The 21,922-nt window shown below is 43.1% G+C and overlaps 1 protein-coding gene across 1 annotated transcript; it reads right to left on the reverse strand.

Annotated features, from left to right (window-relative positions):
- Nucleotides 1-1,054: 1,054 nt before the first annotated feature.
- Nucleotides 1,055-19,248, reverse strand: LOC141147201 (uncharacterized). The gene is made up of 4 exons (XM_073634357.1): nucleotides 17,942-19,248; nucleotides 13,369-13,437; nucleotides 9,473-9,544; nucleotides 1,055-3,378 (listed from the first exon to the last, which is right to left on the reverse strand). The coding sequence occupies exons 1-4, from the start codon at nucleotides 19,138-19,140 to the stop codon at nucleotides 3,267-3,269; spliced, it is 1,452 nt and encodes a 483-aa protein (XP_073490458.1). The 5' UTR covers nucleotides 19,141-19,248; the 3' UTR covers nucleotides 1,055-3,266.
- Nucleotides 19,249-21,922: the final 2,674 nt, after the last annotated feature.

Consider the following 21,922-nt stretch of genomic DNA (forward strand, 5'->3'; position numbering starts at 1 on the left):
ATATTTTTCTGCTGGAAAAACGCTCCAGGAAACTCTACAAAAACAATTTTTTTTTTTTTTTTTGCTCCTAGAAGCTGAAGCTCACAAAATGCTAATAGCCTAAAGTAGTGTGTATGGACACATAGGATAACGCTAGGAGCAGAAAAAAATGCTAATAACAGTTTCTAGGAGCTTAAAAGCATAGAGCCTTAAGGCATATCTATAGAAGAACATTACAAGGATGTTTAAGCAAATGGTAACACAATTACATCAACCACTTACTGCCCGCCCGCCATCAAATGACCGCTGGGGGGTGCGACTCTCGTTCTGTGTGGACGTCATATGACGGCCTCCCAGAACGACCGCTCTCGCGCGCCCCCCGCCGTGTTGCTAGGACGCGGCGCGACCCCGATCTGTGTAAAGAGCCGCAGCTCTTTAACCATGTGATCAGCTGTGTCCAATCACAGCCGGTCACATATAAACGCGGAGATGCCGGTAATCGGCGCTCCTCGCCTCACATTGACAGAGTGTGAGGAGAGGAGAGCCGATCAGCGGCATCTCCTCACAGAGGACATCTAAGGATGTAATCAGGGTTCTGATCATCAGTGCCCTGATTACAATGAAGTGCCCACCAGTGCCAGCAATGTATGCCCACCACTGCCAGCAACCAGTGCCCACAATTGCCACCAATCTGTGCCCACAAGTGCCAGCAATCAGTGGCCATTTGTGATGCCAGTCAGTGCTGGCTATCAGTGCCGCCTATCACTGCTGCCCATCAATGCTCATTACTGCTGCCCATCAATGCTGCCCATCAGTGCTGCCTATCTGTGCCCACCAGTGCCACTTATCTGTGCCCAGTGCCACCCATCAGTGCGGCATATTCGTGCCTCCTCATCAGTGCCACCTAATCAGTGCCCATCAGTGCAGCCTATCAGTGCCTATTAGTGCTGCCTCATAAGCGCCCATCAGTGAAGGAGAAAAATTACTTATTTACAAAAATTTACTGGCAGAAACTAAGAAAAAAATGTTTGTTTTTTTTCACATTTTTTGGTCTTTTTTTTTTTTAAGAAAAAAAAAAAAAAAAAAAAACTCAGGAGTGATTAAATACTACCAAAAGAAAGCTCTATTTGTGTGAAGAAAATGATAACAATTTCACATGGTTACAGTGTTGTATGACCTCGCAATAGTCATTCAAAGTGTAGAAATAGGGGGTTTTTGGATGGGATGTCCTAATAGATACGGCACCTCATCCCTGAACTAGATAGTTAGGGGAAAGCAGCAAAAATGGAATTATTGCGGTGCCAAGAACAGGTTTAGAACACATTCATTATAAAAATATATCCTTATTAATATACAATTTTAAAAATATATACATGAATTCATACAAATATATCAGGACCATTTAATTTAAACAAAGAATAGGCTTGAACCATATTAATCGATACCTAAGATGTTGAATGATGATTGATAAAACCGTTGATCCCTACTAGTTTCGCCAAAACATTGGCTTCATCAGGGGAATAACCAATTCATACAAAAAGAATAAAAACACGTGCCAAACTGCCGGAACATCAAGCGAGCACCACCAGGAAAAAGGGGATGTCAATCAAACCCAACCCTGTATTTGGCTACAGAGGACTCAAATGGGTGCCTAGGAAAGCATGGTTGGACAATTGAAGGGCGTTATAAAGGGCGCTGGGTCGATTGGAATAAATGCCTGATTGTATTTAGACCAGAGGCGCGCTAATAAAACCGAAGGAGCATAAAAAATGCAAACGCCTAAATTCGCAATGTGATGCACATATTTGGGGGTTCCGCCGTCAAAGAAACTAAGCACGGAATCAGAAGGAAGAGGGGCGAAGATGGATGCGGCCACCAGTGGGGATAGCGCGAGCTTCATTTGCAAGTAAGTGCCACATAATAGGCTAGTATGCGATGTATAGTAGCCCATTATACTTTTAATTTGCAGGGGAACAAAGAAAAAGTAAAACCCATCAGGGTTTATTCCCCTTTAAAAGAAATATGGGAGGAATTGTGCACAGAGGCTCTAATAGGCTTCAAAATAGGGTGGGCTCGGGGGAGCAGAGAATGCGCTCACAATATTCGCTATTGTAACACTGATCCTCCTCCCGGGCCAATCAGGAAGCGGGTTTTGAGACCCGTCACCCGATTGTCTGAAAGGACAGGCGATCCTATTGGAACGCCTAGGAGGAGGGGAGGAGCTGCACGCTGGAAGCCGCTGATGGAAAAGAGGACACGGGGCCGCTGCACGCTGCCCGCCACCCACCTAGATGGGTTAGGTGCCGGACCCACTGGCAAACAGCGGTGGGAAGGAGTGGTTGTTTGCCCCCCCCCCCAAAAAAAAACAAAAAAAAACAGCTGTCACTGGTTTTAATCCACTATTTAAAATAATCACGTTGCTGTATCAACTAGATAAAACTAAAAGTACCTACACAAGAAGAAAAGGAACAATCAGTTTTCTGCCAGGCAGTGTGTTGAAACTTTACAGTACAGTGGAAGCTTGGATTACGAGCATAATCCATTCCAGCAGAATGCTTGTAATCCAAAGCACTCACATATCAAAGCGAGTTTCCCCATAGAAAATGGAAACGAAGATAATGCGTTCCGCATTAACTTCTATTGCATGCAATACCACATGTGGCCAGAAGTGGGGGGGGCGCCGGAGAGCCTCGGAAATACTCGAGGACAGCTCGGCTGAACTCGGAAAGCCTCGGAAAGGCTCAGAAACACTCGGGAACGGAGTGTTCCAGAGTATTTCCGCGTGATTCCGAGTATTTCCGAACTACGCCGAACTGTTCCGAGGTCACCGGCGCCCCCCCGCACCTCTGGCCGAATGCGTTACTGCACCGCCCATTAGCTTGAATTCGGCTCGTTTTGGGAGACAACACTTGCAAACCGAGTCAGATTTTTAAAAAAGTTGCTCGTCTTTCAAAACGCTGTCAAAATACTCGTAAACCAAGGTTCCACTGTATATGTGAACCCTCACCTTGTAAAACAACCCATTCAGTTTAATTTAGAAATAAAAGGCAAAACATTTTTTTTTATCTATACACAAAAGGGAAAATAAAGTATCTATAATATTTTTTATAAGTGATCACATTCCCTCTGTTCTCAGCTGCATAAGGAGCTCAGAGACTTCCTTTAGTTACTTTTTTAGTTGAGCAGTTAAGTGTAGCCGAGGTTCACAAAAAAAAAAAACGTTCTTTCTTGTAGGTGTTTATGAGTTTCAGGCGTCCGCGTCCTATTTTGCCCAGTCCTTGACATGTTCACTTTCCACTTGGAAGTGCGATCGATGAAGCTTCCAGAAAAGCGCCCACCTGGGGCTGGGTTGTGATGCTGTTGATTTTAACCAAGAAATCTTCCATAATAGATAACAGGCTGTGAAAAGACATTCATGTAGGGAAACGAGAGTTAAAATATGAGATTTAAAGCATACTTTTACATAATGTGGTGAGAAACATTTACTTGCTTGGAGGGAGCCGATCGTCATGTATAATAGTGACATTACTACCGCTATTATGCATCACCGCTTCCTACTGTCGATGTTTGTTAGCAAAGTGATGTCACCAGCCCGTGGCACTTAGGCAGGCCATAGACCAAATTTCTTTCCTGTAACCACGGGATGCAGGAAAGAAATTTGCACGGTTTCCGCACCAAGACATTGTTGGCGGGAATCCCTCCGGCCGCGCAATTGTCTTCTCCTGGCGGGGGGAAGCTGCCCCCACCGGGAGAAGACAGTGATTATCGCTAGCGGCTATAGCAGCCGCTTGTGATCATTGCAAGCGAATCCAGCAGGCTGGATTGATCGATCAACTTGGTACATTCAGCCTGCCTGTTAATGGTTCGAATCTTACCTGATTCCTGCTGAACCGGCCGAGATTCGAACCGTCTATGGCCGGCCTTACATGAAAGGGAATCCCCCCCCACCACCATGTTGAAAGCATGTGCATACCTCCCAATATTTTGAGATGGGAATGAGGGACACCTACTGGAAAAACGTATGTAGGCATAGGACACGCCCCCTGCCACACCCCTTTAAAGGAGAATTAACAAAAAACAAAAGGTTATTTAAATCCATAAGGACTTTTTTTTTACCACTACTATTCCTTTATATTGGCTTTTAAAATTGACAAATGCAGCAATTTAGAATTTGGATGAAAGGTTTAGCGCTGGGAAACTCTTTTTGAAAGATAAAAAGTGCATTTAATATACAACTATATAGATCAGACCAAAAAGAGGGACAAATGAGGAAGAAAGAGGGACAGAGGGACATTGCTCCAAATCAGGGACAGTCCCTCGAAATCAGGGACAGTTGGGAGCTATGTATGTGGCCTGCAAGGCTGTGCGCTCAGATTAAGGGACTGGTATGGATTTGACGGGAACCCCCTTAAAATCTGTAGGAAATCCGATGGATCTGGTAATAATTTTAGGGGAGACCTCATGTTTATTTTTATTTTTTTATGCGCAGGGTTTCCCTCTTTAAAATCCATACCACAATCCGGAGGCTCTGGTATTGATTGTGCGAGGAAACAATGTTGTTTTTACTTGTACAGCAAAAGTGACATATAGAAAAATGTTGTTATTTCACTTTTACCCCTGCAAGCTTACTTTATTTATTTTTTTATCCAAAGAAAACTTTATTAAAGACAGTCCGGTACACCATAGCCAAGCAGTGCACTTCAATTATTGTACAAAATCAGTCAAAAGCCAGTAAAATCATGTACCACAGAACAAATGCCAGCAAAACCATAGCTGATACGTTCAAAGTTTAACCAATTAAGGACGGAGCCTCTTTTTGAGATTTGTTGTTTACAAGTTAAAAGTTTTTGTGCTAGAAAATTACTTAGAAACCCCAAACATTATACACCATATACACCCTAGAGAATAAAATAGCGGTCGTTCCAATACTTTCTGTCACACCGTATTTGCGCAGCGCTCTTACAAGCGCACTTTTTTTGGAAAAAATACACTTTTTTGATCTAAAAAATAAGACAACAGTAAAGTTAGCCCAATTTTTTATTTATATTATGAAAGATAATGTTACGCCAAGTAAATTGATACCCAACATGTCACGCTTCAAAATTGCGACCGCTCGTGGAATGGCGACAAACTTTTACCCTTAAAAATCTCCATAGGCGACGTTTAAAAAGTGCTAGAATTATTGTTCTCGCTCTAATGATCGTGGTGATACCTCACATGTGTGGTTTGAACATACGTTTTTATATGCGGGAGCTACTCACATATGCGTTCGCTTCTGCACGCGAGCTCGGCGGGACTGGTGCGTTTAAAAAAAAAAAAAAAAATTTCTTATTTATTTTACCTTTTATTTTTTTATTTTTACACTGTTCTTTTAAAAAAATAATTGCGTCACTTTTATTCCTATTACAAGGAATGTAAACATCCCTTGTAATAGAAAAAAAGACAGGACCTCTTAAATATGAGATCTGGAGTCAAAAAGACATCAGATCTCATATTTACACTAAAATGCAATAAAAAAAAAAAATTGTCATTTAAAAAAGAAATAAATAAATAAATGGCCCTTTAACAGCTATGGGCCCTGCAATGGTATGGAGATTGTTGGGGGCCATCTTCCTTTCACTCGGCCCCATGCCACTGACGTGAGAGGATCCGATCGCCTCCGCCACTGCCGGCGGCTCCGGTAAGCAGCGGAGGGCTCCGGAGCGCGGCGATAAAAGGGCCATCTCCCGCCGCCAATAAAAGTGGTCTCGCAGCGAATCCGCCGCAGAGACCACTATTATCGGAAACCAGACTGCTGGCTGAAAAAGAGGATACCAGGGTTATGGCAGCTAGCTGCTGCCATAACAACGATATTCCTCTTCAAAGTTAGGACGTATGTCAGCGCGTTGCGGTCCGGAAGTGGTTAACCTGAACAAAGGCATTTAACAGTGTTATCAATGTACCAAAATGAACCATCCAACAAACATAAAAGTATCATCCAACGAAGATAAAAAGCCTTCTGTGTGCAGAAGCCCCCCTCAGCACCCCCTAATACTTAGCTGATCCCCATCTAGATCCAGCGATGTTGCACGAGAGACTCGGCTGCCCGGGACTCTCCCTCCTCATTGGCTGAGACAGCAGCATGGCACCATTGGCTCCCGCTGCTGTTAATCAAAGGCAGTTAGCCAATGAGGAGAGAAAGAGGCGGGGCTGTGCCGTGGCTCTGTGTCTGAATGGACACAGGGAGCTGTGGCTTGGCTCGAGTGCCCCCCATAGCAAGCTGCTTGGCTCGGGTGAGTACTTGGCTGGATCCTGCGACAGGTGGGTGTGTGTTTATCAAAAGTCAGAAACGGCTACAGTTTTTGTAGCTGCTGACTTTTTAACCACTTTCCAACCGTGCTATAGCCGAATGACAGCTACAGTGTGGTCGGCTAGTTCTGGGAGGGCCCCATATGACGTCCTCCTGTGATCGCAGGCGGCGAGCTCTGTGATCGCCATGTCCTTCAGGCACAGCTGATCACAGATCGGGGTAAAGGGCAGGGGCGGACTGATAACTCATGGGGCCCCCGGGCAATAGGAGATTATGGGGCCCCCAGGCAATCAGAGATTATGGGGCCACACAGTATACAATCACACAGTATACACATACATGTACACACAGTATACACAGACAGATGTAAAAAAAACACAGATTTATACATACTGTCCCTGGTTTTACTGAGGCTGACAACACTGATGGGGCCCCCTAGTGGCCCAGGGCCCTCGGACAGTGCCCGAGTGGCTCAATGGTCAGTCCGCCCCTGGTAAAGGGTCAATCACAGCTGATCACGATGTAAACACAAGCTGTTTATATGCATTTCTTTCCTCACACTGACAGTGAGAGGAGAACCGGTAACCAGCTTGTGTGAGGGGGACATCTACACTGATAATCGGCCCTGATTATCAGTATCCTGATTATCAGTGCAGCCCCAACAGTGCTGCTAATCAGTGCCCATCAGTGATGCCAACCAGTGCCTCCTCATCAGTGCTACCTATCAGTGTCCATCAGTCTCCATTAGTGCCGCCTATTAGTGCCGCCTCATCAGTGCCACCTTATCAGCGCACATTAGTGAAGGAGAAAAATTACCTGTTTGCAAAATTTTATAACAAACTATGAAAAACGTGTTGTTTGTTTTTTCTAAATGTTTAGTCTTTTTTCGCTTATTTAGCAAAAAAAAAAAAAAAAAACAGTAGGTGATTAAATACCACCAAAAGAAAGCTCTATTTGTGTGAAAAAAATGATAAACATTTCATATGAGTACAGTGTAGCATGACTGCGCAATTGTCATTCAAAGTGTGACAGCATTGAAAGTTAGGCAGGAAAGGGGAAAAATGGCCAGTAGGCAAGTGGTTAATAAACACAAAAAACGACTTAAGCTCTTTAAGTACTGTATTTATCGGCATATAACACGCACTTTTTTCCCCTTAAAAGCAGGGGAAAATCGTGGGTGCGTGTTATACGCCGATCCCCGCCGATCTCCGCTGTCTGTGGAGCGCCGCCGACATTGACTGAGCCGAGCCGAGTGTACTGTGTACTCGGCTCCGCTCGCAGTCACGCCAGTCCCGCCTCCTAGCCTTTATGTCCCGCCATTGGACCGGTGTTGTGTCCATCATAAGAGCCGGGCCAAGGGGCGGGACGAGGGCGTTACTGCGAGCGGAGCCGAGTAGCCGAGTACACGAGTACACTCGGCTCATTCTATGTCTGCGGCGAGAGGAGCCGAAGATCTCAGCGGCGCTAAATTTAAAACCAAAACATGCTGCAGATGGACACTGGGGAAGGCTGCATTGATGGGCATTTAAAATGTTTTTTTCCTTAAACTTCCCTCCTAAAAGTTTTTTTCCTTAAACTTCCCTCCTAAACTTGGGTGCGTGTTATACGCCAATAAATGCGGTATTTCCCAATTGCAGCAGAGGAAGATCAGGTCTTACCCTGGCAGACAGGGTTGTGCTGTATGACAAAGTGTAAATATTAGGACTGCATGGGCAGAAATTTAAAAAAAACCAAAATACAGAGTACAAGCAGCCATGCCGACACACATTGCAAGGCATGTTTTACCATATCTCCCAACATTTTGAGATGGGAATGAGGGACACCTACTAACAAATGTATGTAGGCATAGGACACACCCCCTGCCACACCCCCTTAAAGGAAAATTAACCCAAAAAAAGGTTAATTAAATCCACAAGTGCTTTTTTTTACCACTACTATTCCTTTATATTGTCTTTTAAAATGTACAAATGCAGCAATTTAGAAATTGGATGAAAGGTTTAGCTCTGGGAAACACTTTTTGAAAGATAAAAAGTGCATTTTATTTACAACTATCCCTGGAAGACGTCATCTGTGACGAAACGGCGTAGGGAGGAGCGGCGTGCTGACGTCATCACATACTGCGCTGGACCCGGAAGTTACAGGCAGCTTACGAGAGCCGGCCGGCTCGTGTTTTTGATTCTATTTATCTATCGCTGAAAACCATCTGCATAACTGTAAGTACAATATTTTTTAATCTAATAAACTTTTTAAAACGTAATACACTATGGAAGCTTTATATCTTTTTACGGCATATGAACGATTGTTTGCCACACGAGATGACATCTCATCCTGAGACCGTGGGGAATCCTCTTAGTGCTGACAGCCACCACAATACCCGAGGCTGGGTTAGAAGCCTAAGGCACGTTAGATCTCCGTAAAAAGAGATCTAAGGAGCTGGTAAGCGGCAGCATTTCTCGTGGTGGAGGCACTTTTTATACTGCACCCCTACACTTATCACCTCCAGTGTTGGAATTGCCAACCACAGCGTGATGTGCTGTGAGAGCTATCATTGGTCAAAGGTAGGGTGCTTCTATGATCGCATGCCGATCATAGAAGAACATTAAGTCCCCCCCCGGAAGACTATCTATAATAGTGGACTTTTCATTTTGTCTATTTGAGTGGACTTTACCATTTACAATAATTTTCATTTCATTTATATAAACTTTTTTCTTTTAATTTTTGGTATATATTTTTCACTGTTTGTTTTTGGGCACTCATCACTGGTGTTAGTGAATGTCTATGTGATATTATATATATGCACAACTGTATATCCACATAACTTGCAAAAGTTTTGGTAGAGGATTTCAAATTAGTTTATAGCGCAGCTTAATATTCGGTATGTAAACTATATAGATCAGACCAAAATGAGGGACAAATGAGGTGGAATGAGGGACAGAGGGACATTGCTCCAAATCAGGGACAGTTGGGAGCTATGTGTTTTACTGTTGTCACCATTAGGTAACAAGCCCTGAGAAATGCGATGCAGCCATCGCTGGAGCACATGTAGGCAGGAAGTGGCTGCAAAGGTTGAAAAAAAGGTGAAAACAAGTATTTTATTTACAAAGAAACTCTAAGCACTCTTCATTTTCAGTGAGAGATCTGATGATCTATGGCTAGCCTAACTTAGAATAACATACAAAAATGACCATCTACATATGGACTCACCTTATCTCTTCAAGCAAGAACATCATCCCTAAGCAACTCAGTCTGTTGAAGTCACTCATTTCATTTAGGTTTCTGAAAGAGAAAATATCATAAATATAACACACCATGATGTCCACAAAAACAATGAATGTGGCAGCCTCCATTGTTGACTTTTGGACAGCCTCTTCTGTTTGACAGGTTGAAACGTAAGTGTCCCATATGAGTATAGCAGCACAGGATGTTAAAGCGGAGTTCCACTCAAAAGTAGAACTTCTGCTTATCCGTCTCCCCCCCCCCCCCCCTCCAGTGCCACATTTGGCACCTTTCAGGGGGGAGGGGGGAACAGGTACCTGTTTTTGACAAGTAAACGTTCCCCATTTCCTGGAGTTAGGGCCGCAGCGCCGTCTCTCAGAAGTTCGGTTCCCTCCTCCTCCTCCCCCGCCGGACCAATTAGAAAGCACAGCGCGCTTCGTGCATGCACAGTAGGGAACCGGCTGTGAAGCTGAAAGGCTTCACTCCCAGCTTCCTTTAACAGGAATGGTGGCGGCAGCACCCGACAGCCAATCCAAAGATCGGCTGGGGTGCCGACATGACAGGCTCCCTGGACAGGTAAGTGTGCATATATTATAAAAGTCAGCAGCTGCAGTATTTGTAGCTGCTGACTTTTAATTTTTCGTGGGGAGACTGGGCCGCCTCTTTAACCTCCTTATGCACCTCCTGGCCCTTTAAGAGGTTTGGGATGCCGGGAGGTGGGGCGGGGTTTAAGATCACGTGACTGCTGTGATTGGCAGTCACGTGATCCAAAAACTCCTGATTGCAAGCAGCGATCTGGAGCTTTCGGGTAGACGCCGGTAACTGTGCCGGGAGCATGCAGGGCGCACACTCTCGGCACAGCTGTATTGACCTCACTTCACATAAATATGCGGCCTTTCGGGGCCCAGGAGCTTAAAGGCCGCATATTTGCATGTGGCTAGTGTCAAGGGGTTAAACCTTCCTACCAGCCAGCTACACATTGAAGTCCACAATCCCATTTTGAAGAAGCGTCTTAGCAGACGTAAGGAGGATGGGGGACTAGGTCTGCCTGATATTTCTTTGTATTATAAGGCAATGGCGCTAGTCTGTATTCTTAAATGGATTGGCATTATAACCCGAGAGACAAGATCTGGGTCACCCTAGAGAAATCCATTGCAGGCCACAACCTAGCGGTAAGGTTGCCACTTTTTCTTCATTTCTTCAAACCACACCCGAACACTTTAGCGGCACACATTCGGGTGGCGTGATTGAAGATGGATGGACATCGCGGGACACTTTTTTTTTTTAATAAAGGAATTGTCAAAAACTGTCTGTTGTGGTTTTTACTTTTTGACACTTTTTTTGGTGAATGGGTAGGGGGGATCTGGGGGGCCCCCTTGCTAGAGGGGGCTTCCAGATTCTGATAAGCGCTCGCTGGTCCCCTCCCTTTCCTGCCTGCCAGGCTGCACGCTCAGATAAGGGTCTGGTAAGGATTTTTTTCCCCCTTAAAATCTATGTCAGACCCACAGGGCCTAGTATGGATTGGGGGGGGGGCACGCTGTTTTTTTTTTTCTATTTTGGCGTGGAGTTCCCCTTAAAATCTATACCAGACCCAAAGGGCCTGGATTTTGGGCGGGACCCCATGTCGTTTTTTTTTCTTAATTCTGTCATAGGGTTCCCCTTACCACTTCAGTACACTGTATTATATACTCTGCAATATATATATCCTGCACTGTATTATATATACTACACTGACTGCACTATATATTCTCCACTGAATTACATATACTACACGGACTGCACTATCTACTCTGAACTGTATTATATATACTGCACTGACTGCACTATATACTCTGTAATGTATTATATATACTACACGGACTGCACTATAGACTCTGCAATGTATTATTTATACTACACTGACTGCACTATATACTCTGGAATGTATTATATATACTACACGGACTACACTATATACTCTGCAATGTATTATATATACTACACGGACTACACTATATACTCTGCAATGTATTATATATACTACACAGACTGCACTATACACTCTGCAATGTATTATATATACTACATTGACTGCACTATATACTCTGTAATGTATTATATATACTACACGGACTGCACTATATACTCTGCAATGTATTATATATACTACACGGACTGCACTATATACTCTGAACTGTATTATATATACTACACTATATACTCTGGAATGTATTATATATACTACACTGACTGCACTATATACTCTGCAATGCATTATATATACTACACGGACTGCACTATATAGTCTTCAATGTATTATATATACTACACGGACTGCACTATATAGTCTTCAATGTATTATATATACTACACGGACTGCACTATATACTCTGTAATGTATTATATATACTACACTGACTGCACTATATACTCTGAACTGTATTATATATACTACACTGACTGATTGCACACTACACTACCTGCCTAATCTCCATTCATTCACTATATATGGCCGCCATGTAAGCAACGGCCTTATATTGTGTGGGGCATGGACTTAGCCCCTGAGCCATGATTGGCCAAAGGCATTTTACCTTTGGCCAATCATAGCTCTCACAGCATATCGCACTGTGGTTGGCCAAAGCATGCAGGTAAGGTGCATGCTTTGGCCAATCAGCATCCGTCAATGCACTGCAATCTCACAGTGCATTATGGGGCGCTCCGCGGAGGTCAAATTTGCCGCAAACGCCCCATATGTTCGTTTGTTCTATAAACAAACAAACAGGTGATGTTCAAGTCGAACTTACGTTCGTCTAGCCCCTGAGCCATTTACGTTCGACTAGCCCCTGAGCCATGATTGGCTGAAAGCACCCTACCTTTGACCAATGATAGCTCTCACAGCACATCACGCTGTGGTTGGCCAAAGCATGCAGGTCAGGTGCTTGCTTTGGCCAATCAGCAGCCGTCAATGCACTGCAATCTCACAGTGCATTATGGGGCGGTCGAATTTGCCACAAACGCCCCATATGTTCGTTTGTTCTATGAACAAATGAACAGGTGATGTTCAAGTCGAACTTACGTTCGACTTGAACATCTAGCCCATCCCTAGAGAAATATGGCATTTTTAAAAAAACAAACCTACGTGGGTGCAGCATCGATCCAATGCTGCTTCTGTCCCCCGTCGCCTCCTCAGTGAGAACTGAGCGATCAAACACCACTGATCACCCTTATATGTATTTCATCTATGTGTTTGGCTGATTACCTGAAGTTCAGCTTTAAAGTGGTTATAAAGGCATAAGTTTTTTTTACTTTAATAATTAATATTTTCTGTGTTTATATTTTTTACTTTAATGCATTCTCTGCAAGAAGGTAAAAAAACCTTCAATTATCGTCTCCCCTCCTAGTTACCCCTAAACACTTACCTGAGCCCAATCTCAATCCAGCACTGCTCTCTCCTCACAGGACTCAGAGGCAGCAGCAGGAGCTATTGGCTCCTGCTGCTGTCAATCAAATCCTTGGATGAGGGAGTGGGGGGGGGGTGGGGCTGAACTGTGCTGGGTGTTTCTATAGACGCACACAGTCCAGCTCAGGATTCAGCCTGCAGAAGTGCCCCCAAAGTAAGCAGCTTGCTATGGGGGCATTCGGTTAGGAGGAATAGCAGAGAATCGGAGGGGGACCTCAGAGGAGGAGAAAGGGGACCACTCTGTGCAATACCATTGCATAGAGCAGGTGAGTATAACATGTTTATTATTTTAGTAAAAAAAAGAAAAAGAAGAAACTTTACAATCACTTTAATGTTGAAATTCATGGAAAAAACAAAACAAAACAAATGTAAAATATCAGCACTCATCCTGACTTTTCATGAAAGAAAACCTGTTATAGATCTCTGCATTCACAAATAAACTCACTGCGGTACTTCGGGAAGATCCAGTGGCCCTCCAGTAGGGTGCAATATATCTCTCTTCTTCCTGGCAGTTCTGATAAAAAAAAACAACATATACATAACATCTTGAATAGGGTTGGTGCACTTATTTCAGGTAACGTCATTGTCATTTAGTGATGGGAGTCAAAAGCATACAGGTCTGCGGGTGACGGTTCATTGACGTGGATCACCTTGCCTGACCCTGTGATTGATGCTGGATTTTGAGGGAAATTCATAAACTTTATTTTCCTAATCATACATTACACAGGACACAGGAGCGCCTTATACCTCGTACACACGTTCCGATTATCACATTTTTTTGCATAGAACTAATATCGAATACAACAGTGCAAAATGTGTTCTACGAAAAGTAAGATTTTTGGCGTACAATTCTGGAAAAACCTTCCGCTGTGCGTAGCTACGTATTTGAAATGATGTCAAATACGTGTGACCCCCCCTGTGTCCTTCTTGTTTATTTTCGTGTTTCCGAACATGCTTGGTGTTCGTCTATCGATTTTTAGCGGACGCATACTGTACTGATTAAACGATTGTCGTGCGATGGGCTGTCGTCCGAGCAAAGTTTTCGTGTTTGCCCCTTCGGATTTTGTTGGACGGACTGTCGTGATCGGCTGTCGAAAGCTGTGTACTAACGGTCAGATTATCGAACGATCGATCCGAAAGCGATTTTTATCATCCGATAATCGGAGCATGTGTACAAGGCATCTTCTCTCCACACTCTGAAAGAAGCAGGACTACTTTTTTTCCTTTTCCTTTTCACAAAACTTCTAACAAGTTTTACAACTGCTACCGCTGCAGCCCCCTTTTTGCAACTTTCTGGAATGCTTAGGAGGACCTGTCATGCTTTTTTCTTTTACAAGGGATGTTTACATTCCTTGTAATAGGAATAAAAGTGATCCAAATTTTTTTTTTTTTTTAAACAGTGAAAAAATAAATAAAATAAAGTAAAATAAATAATAAAAAAAAAAAAAATGTTTTTAAAGCGCCCTGTCCCGACGAGCTCGCGCGCAGAAGCGAACGCATACGTTAGTAGCGCCCGCATATGAAAACGGTGGTCAAACCACACATGTGAGGTGTCGCCGCGACCGGTAGAGCGAGAACAATAATTCTAGCCCTAGACCTCCTCTGTAACGGAAAACATGCAACCTGTAGAATTTTTTTAAAAGTCGCCTATGGAGATTTTTAAGGGTAAAAGTTTGACGCCATTCAACGAGCGGACGCAATTTTGAAGCGTGACATGTTGGGTATCAATTTACTTGGCGTAACATTATATTTCACAATATAAAAAAAAAAATTGGGCTAACTTTACTGTTGTCATATTTTTTTATTCAAAAAAGTGAATTTTTTCCAAAAAAAGTGCGCTTATAAGACCGCTGCGCAAATACAGTGCAAAAAAAAGTATTGCAATGACCGCTATTTTATTCTCTAGGGTGTTAGAAAAAAAACAATATATAATGTTTGGGGGTTCTAAGTAATTTTCTAGCAAAAAAAACTGTTTTAAACATGTAAACACCTAGAATCCAAAACGAGGCTGGTCTTTAAAGCGGAGTTCCACACAAAAATGGAACTTCAGCTTTTCAGAACCCTCCCCCCCTCCGGTGTCACATTTGGCACCTTTCAGGAGGGAGGGGGGTGCAGATACCTGTCTAAGACAGGTATTTGCACCCACTTCCGGCATAGACTCCCATGGGAGTCTATGCCTCTTCCTGTCCCCACCGCGCTGTCTGCTGGGAACACACAGCTCCCAGGAGAGAGCAGGGACCACTTGGGACGCGCAGCGCGACTCGCACATGCGCAGTAGGGAACCGGGAAGTGAAGCCGCAACGCTTCACTTCCTGATTCCCTCACCTAGGATGGCGGCGGCAGCTGCCGAGAACCGAGCGGGTTCTCGGCGTCCCCTGCCGACATGGCTGGACCCAGGGACAGGTAAGTGGCCATGTATTAAAAGTCAGCAGCTGCAGTATTTGTAGCTGCTGGCTTTTAATATTTTTTTTTTTTTGGCGGTGTGGGTGAACCCCCGCTTTAAGTGGTTAGAGTTCGTTTTGGTGTGAATGTAAATTCGAATGAATTTTTGTTATTCAGAGATTCAGATGTATCCGAATCTCCAAATTAAATAGTAATGAATTTTGTTGAAATTTTTGGAACGATTCAAATTCGGATCGGTTGAAAAATTATCGACCGATTCAAATTCTTTTTTTTTTTTTTTTTTTTTTTTTTTATATTTTTTATTGAAAGTTTTTCATTTAACAATCCACAACATAACCAAAAAAAGTCAAAGGACAAAAAGAAAAACCCAAAAGGGGATTTACAGGGGACACAGACTATGCACTCTCATACATAACTGATATGATCTACCATTGCTAAATGATAAACACCATAGAAGCCAACAGGGAGAAAAGGCCTCCAGCCGATTCCAGAGATATATATACTGTAGGTCAAGGATAGCTCGACTCTGAGTATGCTTTGCTACTGTCAGCCTTCCCGTGAGTTGAGAAATACCCAATCTATCCCTCCAAATACATAAGGAAAATACACATACAAAAAAAACAAAAACAAAACCTACATCTATGAACCATCCTTCTACACATTATTTAGAACCTGCTACATTGCTTAACACATGTGTCATTGCTCCCATAATCCAAAACCTCACAGAACTGTGCATTAGCATTGAAGTAACCGAAGGGACTCTAACGCCATCGGAGCCAGACCAGGTGCCTGTAACCATGGTTCCCATAATTTCTCAAATTTTAATGGACTGCCCCGAGCCTTGAGTATATGTTTCTCTTTAAGGAGAGATGAGTTTACTTGTGTACGCCAGTCTTCAAATTTAGGGGGCAATCCATTTCAGCAAGACACACTTATGAGCCAGAAACAGTAATCTAGTTAGAGCCGTTCTAACCCCAGGCGTGAACAGTTCTTCATCTAGATAGCCTAAAATACACATCAAAGGGTCATTATTCAGATGCACTTGAAATGTCAGATTAATGGTGTTAATCATCTTACTCCAGTACCGTACTAGCTTTGGACGATTCCAGAACATATGTATATGGTCAGCTTCCAGATTTCCACATCTAGGACACTCCGAGCTGTTTCTACGAGACCATTTATGTAAAGTTTGAGGTGTGCCTTGAACTCTGTGGACAATGAAGAGTTGTGATAAGCATTGGGAGGGGAAGAGGACACCAGAGGAACCTGTTCCAGCAGCGGCTGCCAAATTTCCCCCTCTAAGTTCGGGATATCCCTAGACCAACCTCTCCTTCCTGGTAGCTGCATTTCCTTATAGACGGTACATTAATGACCCATATAGGGAAATTATAAGGCCTTTCTTATCCGGGGTAGTGGCCAATTTGTCTAAGAGGGGAGCATCTATCTGCCTGAATGATGTATTCCTAGCCTGTATTGTCAGGGCATGTCGAAGTTGAAGATATTGGTAGAATCTGGGGGACTGAATACTGAACTCAGAGCGTAGATTCTCAAAGGATTCCAAGTGTCCATCACTGTATAGTTGATGTAAATAGTGAATACCTTGGGTGTACCACTCTGAGAAACCCTGTAGTTTACCCAGTTCTGTGAGGTGACCTCACACCCATATGGGGTGGTACCTGGTGATACCAACATACCCCATGGAGGAGGACACAGGAGCAGAGAGGAGAGCAGATAGCAGGCTGCTGATGACGGAGGCACGTAAACTGACCACGGTCTCAGGGCTCAGCAGCCATGATACACCGTGGTCAGTTTACAGAGGGGTAGGGAGAAACTGGCAGGATCAGCCAAGTTTTTAGGTGTTACAGAGGGCCAAATGACACAGGACAAGCACTGTGCTGTATAACATGCTTTATTTTTTGGGTTAACAAACGCTTTAACCCTCTTGTATTTTATTGTATTGCAACTGTACTGTCTCCCTTTAGATTGTAAAGTGGTGTGTGAAAACTGTTGGCGCTATATATGTAAATCCTAAATAAAAATAATCGTCTTCACCTCCTCTACTTAGTAGGTGAGCATTGCTTGACAGGAAGAGATGGCATCAAGCACCCATGCTGTGACGGCAGTCGGCTGCTCCAGATCAGGGGGAAGACAGTTTACCATCTCCTCCATGTGGCTCCTTGTCTTGCTGCCTGAATTTGTTGGGCTTAGAGCCGGCATTTGGGACCTTCTAAGGTAGGGACATAATGGACAGGTGGGGGTGGTACCCCCAGGGGATGGCAGGCTAAGCAAAAAAGGGCACAAACACCCAGAGGATGGCAAAACCAGGATCGATTATGAGCAGAGCTTTGTTCACAATCGCCATACTCCATGACACCCCAGGCCACACATTCCCTGCCTTCATTTAATTTTCAAAAAAAACGTTCTCATGTTTTGCAAATATTGCTTCATTATCTGATGCACTGGAAAATAAATAGCTAAATCAAAGGGCCATAGTGAGAATGTAAAATTAGCTTTGGTCCAAAAGGGGTGTAGAGGCATGAGAGTTGAACTAAATTCCAGAAAGATATAATAACAGAAGATTGGTAAATAAACAAATTATCTCAATAGACACATACCTTAATTCTTGTGTCATGATTGAATTCTCACAGACAGTGTCTCGGGATGTCTCCCCACAGCAGGAATATGAGCCATCGGTGTAAGTCCCCCTATGATTCATGAGAATTGAAAGTGCTGTTTCAATGCCGTGAACTGAAACGGGGCATAGTTTATGCTGTTGAGATGTTTTCAATTTTCCTTCATTTTCCTTAATGGTGTGTCCGTAACCCAAAAAGTGGGAGACCTCATGGATGAGGGTCTCTGGTCGGGAATTGTTCTGTAGAAATTCACACTGCCCAAAAAATAATTGAGACAGATACACAGTTCTATCTCCATCAGTTGGGCGCACATAGGCAATTAATTTTATTTCTCCTTCTGGATCTTTGTTTCTCTTAAATGTCACTTTTTGGAGTTCACCGATCAAATCTTTCACCAGATCTGTGCTGATTAATGGAAACAAGCTGAACTTCTTTTCTTTACCAAATTCATCTGGATCATCTACCAGAAGGCTGTCCTTCTTCTTCAGAGCGTCATTGAGGATATTCAGGGCTCGTTGTTTAGCCTCATTTGCCAATTTACATTCTTCTTTACTTAACATAGAGGCTTTCTTACTATATAAAAGCCTTAATACTAAACTCATTTTGGATTTATTGCACACAGTATCCCTGGATGTCTCCCCACAACAGGAATAAGAGCCATTAGTGTAAGAACCTTCATGAACCATACAAACTGAAAATGCTAACTGAATGCTGTGTGCTGAAATAGGGCACAGCTTGTGTTGTTGGGACCCTTTTACCTTTTCTGTGTTCTTCTCAATGGTATATTTATACCCAAGTAACATTGAGGTTACATTGATGAGGATATCTGGGCGAGAGCCGAGTTGCAGGAATTCAGGTCGTTTCCAAAACTGTGGACACAAATATACAGTTCCATCATTTGTTGAATGTAGATAAGCAATTAGCTCTTGGGATCTCCCTCTACCGAATGTCACTTTCTGGAGTTGGCTGATCAGGTTTTTCACCAGCTCTGTGCTGATTAATGGGAAGTTACTGAGCTTCTCCTGATCACTGAACTCAGCTGGATTATCCACCAGGAGTGAGACCTTCTTTTTCAGAGCATCATTGAGGATATTCAGGGTTCGCTGTTTACATTCATTGGCCTTTTTCTTTTCCTCTTCACTCAGCGTAAAGAAAACCAAATTCAACAGCCAGTCTAGCATTGTTCCAAGATATCTTCTTCCAGCTCATATCAGTCCCGTCTACAGTGCAGCTTATTTATATGTCTTATAGAGCTTGTCATGGAAATTTCCATCATAATATTTTTCATGGTTAATGTTTAGCAAATAAAGTAAGACGCAACCTTTCACTTTCACTTTCCGAGAAAAATAGTGTTTGCTTCACACACCCTCCAGTAAAGGGTGAGTAAAGTAATCCCGGCTGCCATTGTCCACCCCTCTGCAAATGCTATCCGGCTGCATTTGGCTTCAATACTTTTAAAGTGTATGTCAGGCCAAACATTTTTTTTTCTAGTTTTGGATACAATAAGGCAGTAATAGAACTCCTGTTTTTTTCTGCATACATGCCTTAGCCCTCTGCAGAGCGAATTGCTTTGCAGAGGGCAATTGAAAAGCGCTAAGGAAACATTATGTTGCCTGTTTTAACCCCTAAAAACCTGCACCACTTTGTCGCAGAACCATTGCAGTGTGGCACCATGCATTTGAATAAGTCTTGTTATAGGAACGGCATCATTTTTGCCACGCCGTAGCATTGGTATACTCCCGTCTGCTGCCTTTTTAGCTTAAAAAGATGCTAAATAGAGAAGTGTTCATTGTCATAATCCATTCACATACAGTTGTGCTCATAAGTTTACATACCCTGGCAGAATTTATGATTTCTTGGCCATTTTTTCAGAGAATATGAATGATAACACAAAAACTTTTCTTTCACTCATAGTTAGTGTTTGACTGAAGCCATTTATTATCAATCAACTGTGTTTACTCTTTTTAAATCATAATAACAACAGAAACTACCCAAATGACCCTGATAAAAAAAAGTTTACATACCCTGGTGATTTTGGCCTGATAACATGCACACAAGTTAACACAAAGGGGTTTGAATGGCTATTAAAGGTAACCATCCTCACCTATTGCTTGTACATAGTGTGTGAGTATAAAAGGTCAATGAGTTTCTGGACTCCTGACAGACCCTTGCATCCTTCATTCAGTGCTGCACTGACGTTTCTGGATTCTGAGTCATGGGGAAAGGAAAAGAATTGTCAAAGGATCTGTGGGAAAAGGTAGTTGAACTGTATAAAACTGTGAAAAAGATATAAAAAGATATCCAAGGAATTGAGAATGCCAATCAGCAGTGTTCGAACACTCATCAAGAAGTGGAAAATGAGGGGTTCTGTTGAAACCAAACCACGGTCAGGTAGACCAACTAAAATTTCAGCCACAACTGCCAGGAAAATTGTTTGGGGTGCAAAGAAAAACCCACAAAGAACTTCAGTTGAAATACAGGACACTCTGAAAACATGTGGTGTGGCTGTTTCAAGATGCACAATAAGGAGACACTTGAAGAAAGAGGGGATGCATGGTTGAGTCGCCAGAAGAAAGCCATTACTACGCAAATGCCACAAAGTTTCCTGCTTACAATACGCCAAACAGCACAGAGACAAGCCTTAAAGCTTCTGGCACAAAGTCATTTGGAGTAATGAGAGCAAAATTTTGCTTTTTGGCCACAACCATAAACGCTACATTTTGAAATTAGTCAACAAGGCCTATGATGAAAGGTACACCATTCCTACTGTGAAACACGGAGGTGGATCGCTGATGTTTTGAGGATGTGTGTGCTACAAAGGCACAGGAAATTTGGTCAAAAAAGATGAATCATCAGCCAGGAAGCTACGCATGGGACGTACTTGGACATTCCAACATGACAATAATCCAAAACACAAGGCCAAGTTGACCTGTCATTGGCTACAGAAGAATAAAGTGAAGGTTCTGGAGTGGCCATTTCAGTCTCCTGACCTCAATATCATTGAGCCACTCTGGGGAGATCTCAAACGTGCAGTTCATGCAAGACAGCCCAAGAATTTACAGGAACTGGAGGCTTTTTGCCAAGAGGAATGGGCAGCTTTACCATCTGAGAAGATAAAGAGCCTCATCCACAAATACCACAAAAGACTTCAAGCTGTCATTGATGTTAAAGGGGGCAATACACGGTATTAAGAACTGGGGTATGTAAAATTTTGATCAGGATCATTTGGGTAGTTTCTGTTTCCATTATGATTTAAAAAGAGTAATCACAGTTGATTGATAATAAATGGCTTCAGCCAAACACTAACCATGAGTGAAAGAAAAGTTTTTGTGTTATCATTCATATTCTCTGAAAAATGGCCAAGAAATCATAATTTCTGCCAGGGTATGTAAACTTATGAGCACAACTGTAAATTATATATGAAGGCCAGTATGGTGGCCTGAATTTATGGGAGTAGTCTGGGGGGTATATAAGCAGCCCACTCACCTGCATTCCTTGTTGGTTTCGGTGCGCAATACGTCACGTCACTAGGCCAGCTCTTCCCAGCTTGCTTCGTTGTTTGTGAGTCTGTGTGTTCGATTACCAGTGTGTTGCGGCGTCTTCATTCGTGGTCTTCATCGGCGGTTCTCACTTGCTGTTCCAGTTATGATTCAAACCTTTTCGTATCATACGCAATGTTACGATTTGTTATGTTTCCTATCCGGCATCCCTTTCGTAGTTAGCTGCCCCCGAGCCTTGTCGGTCGTGTCATTGTCGGTCGCGTTCCGACATTATTCTGCTCAGGTGTAGTACCTTTGTAGGTTCCCTCTGCCTTGCTTATCATCCCATCTACAAACATACGATTCGTTCGTAGATCCAAGCCACTGTCGGTCATTTTCCGACATCGCGTTCACAGTCTATGGCGTTGCCGCCTTGTCCCTTTGAAGCTGAGCATATATTGATTACACAGGTTCCGTGGCTGAT

This window comes from Aquarana catesbeiana, linkage group LG06 (assembly GCF_042186555.1).
Source record: "Aquarana catesbeiana isolate 2022-GZ linkage group LG06, ASM4218655v1, whole genome shotgun sequence".
In the NCBI taxonomy this organism is placed as follows: Eukaryota; Metazoa; Chordata; class Amphibia; order Anura; family Ranidae; genus Aquarana; species Aquarana catesbeiana.

Bases quoted from the DNA above. Each gene is read 5' to 3' on its own strand.
- LOC141147201 (XM_073634357.1), bottom strand. From the start codon at position 19,140: ATGCTAGACTGGCTGTTGAATTTGGTTTTCTTTACGCTGAGTGAAGAG. The intron at 9,545-13,368 runs GTGAGTTTATTT...TTTCTCTTTCAG, and splicing joins GATCTTCCCGAAGTACCGCA to AAACCTAAATGAAATGAGTG. The intron at 3,379-9,472 runs GTGAGTCCATAT...GTCTTTTCACAG, and splicing joins TTCTTGCTTGAAGAGATAAG to CCTGTTATCTATTATGGAAG.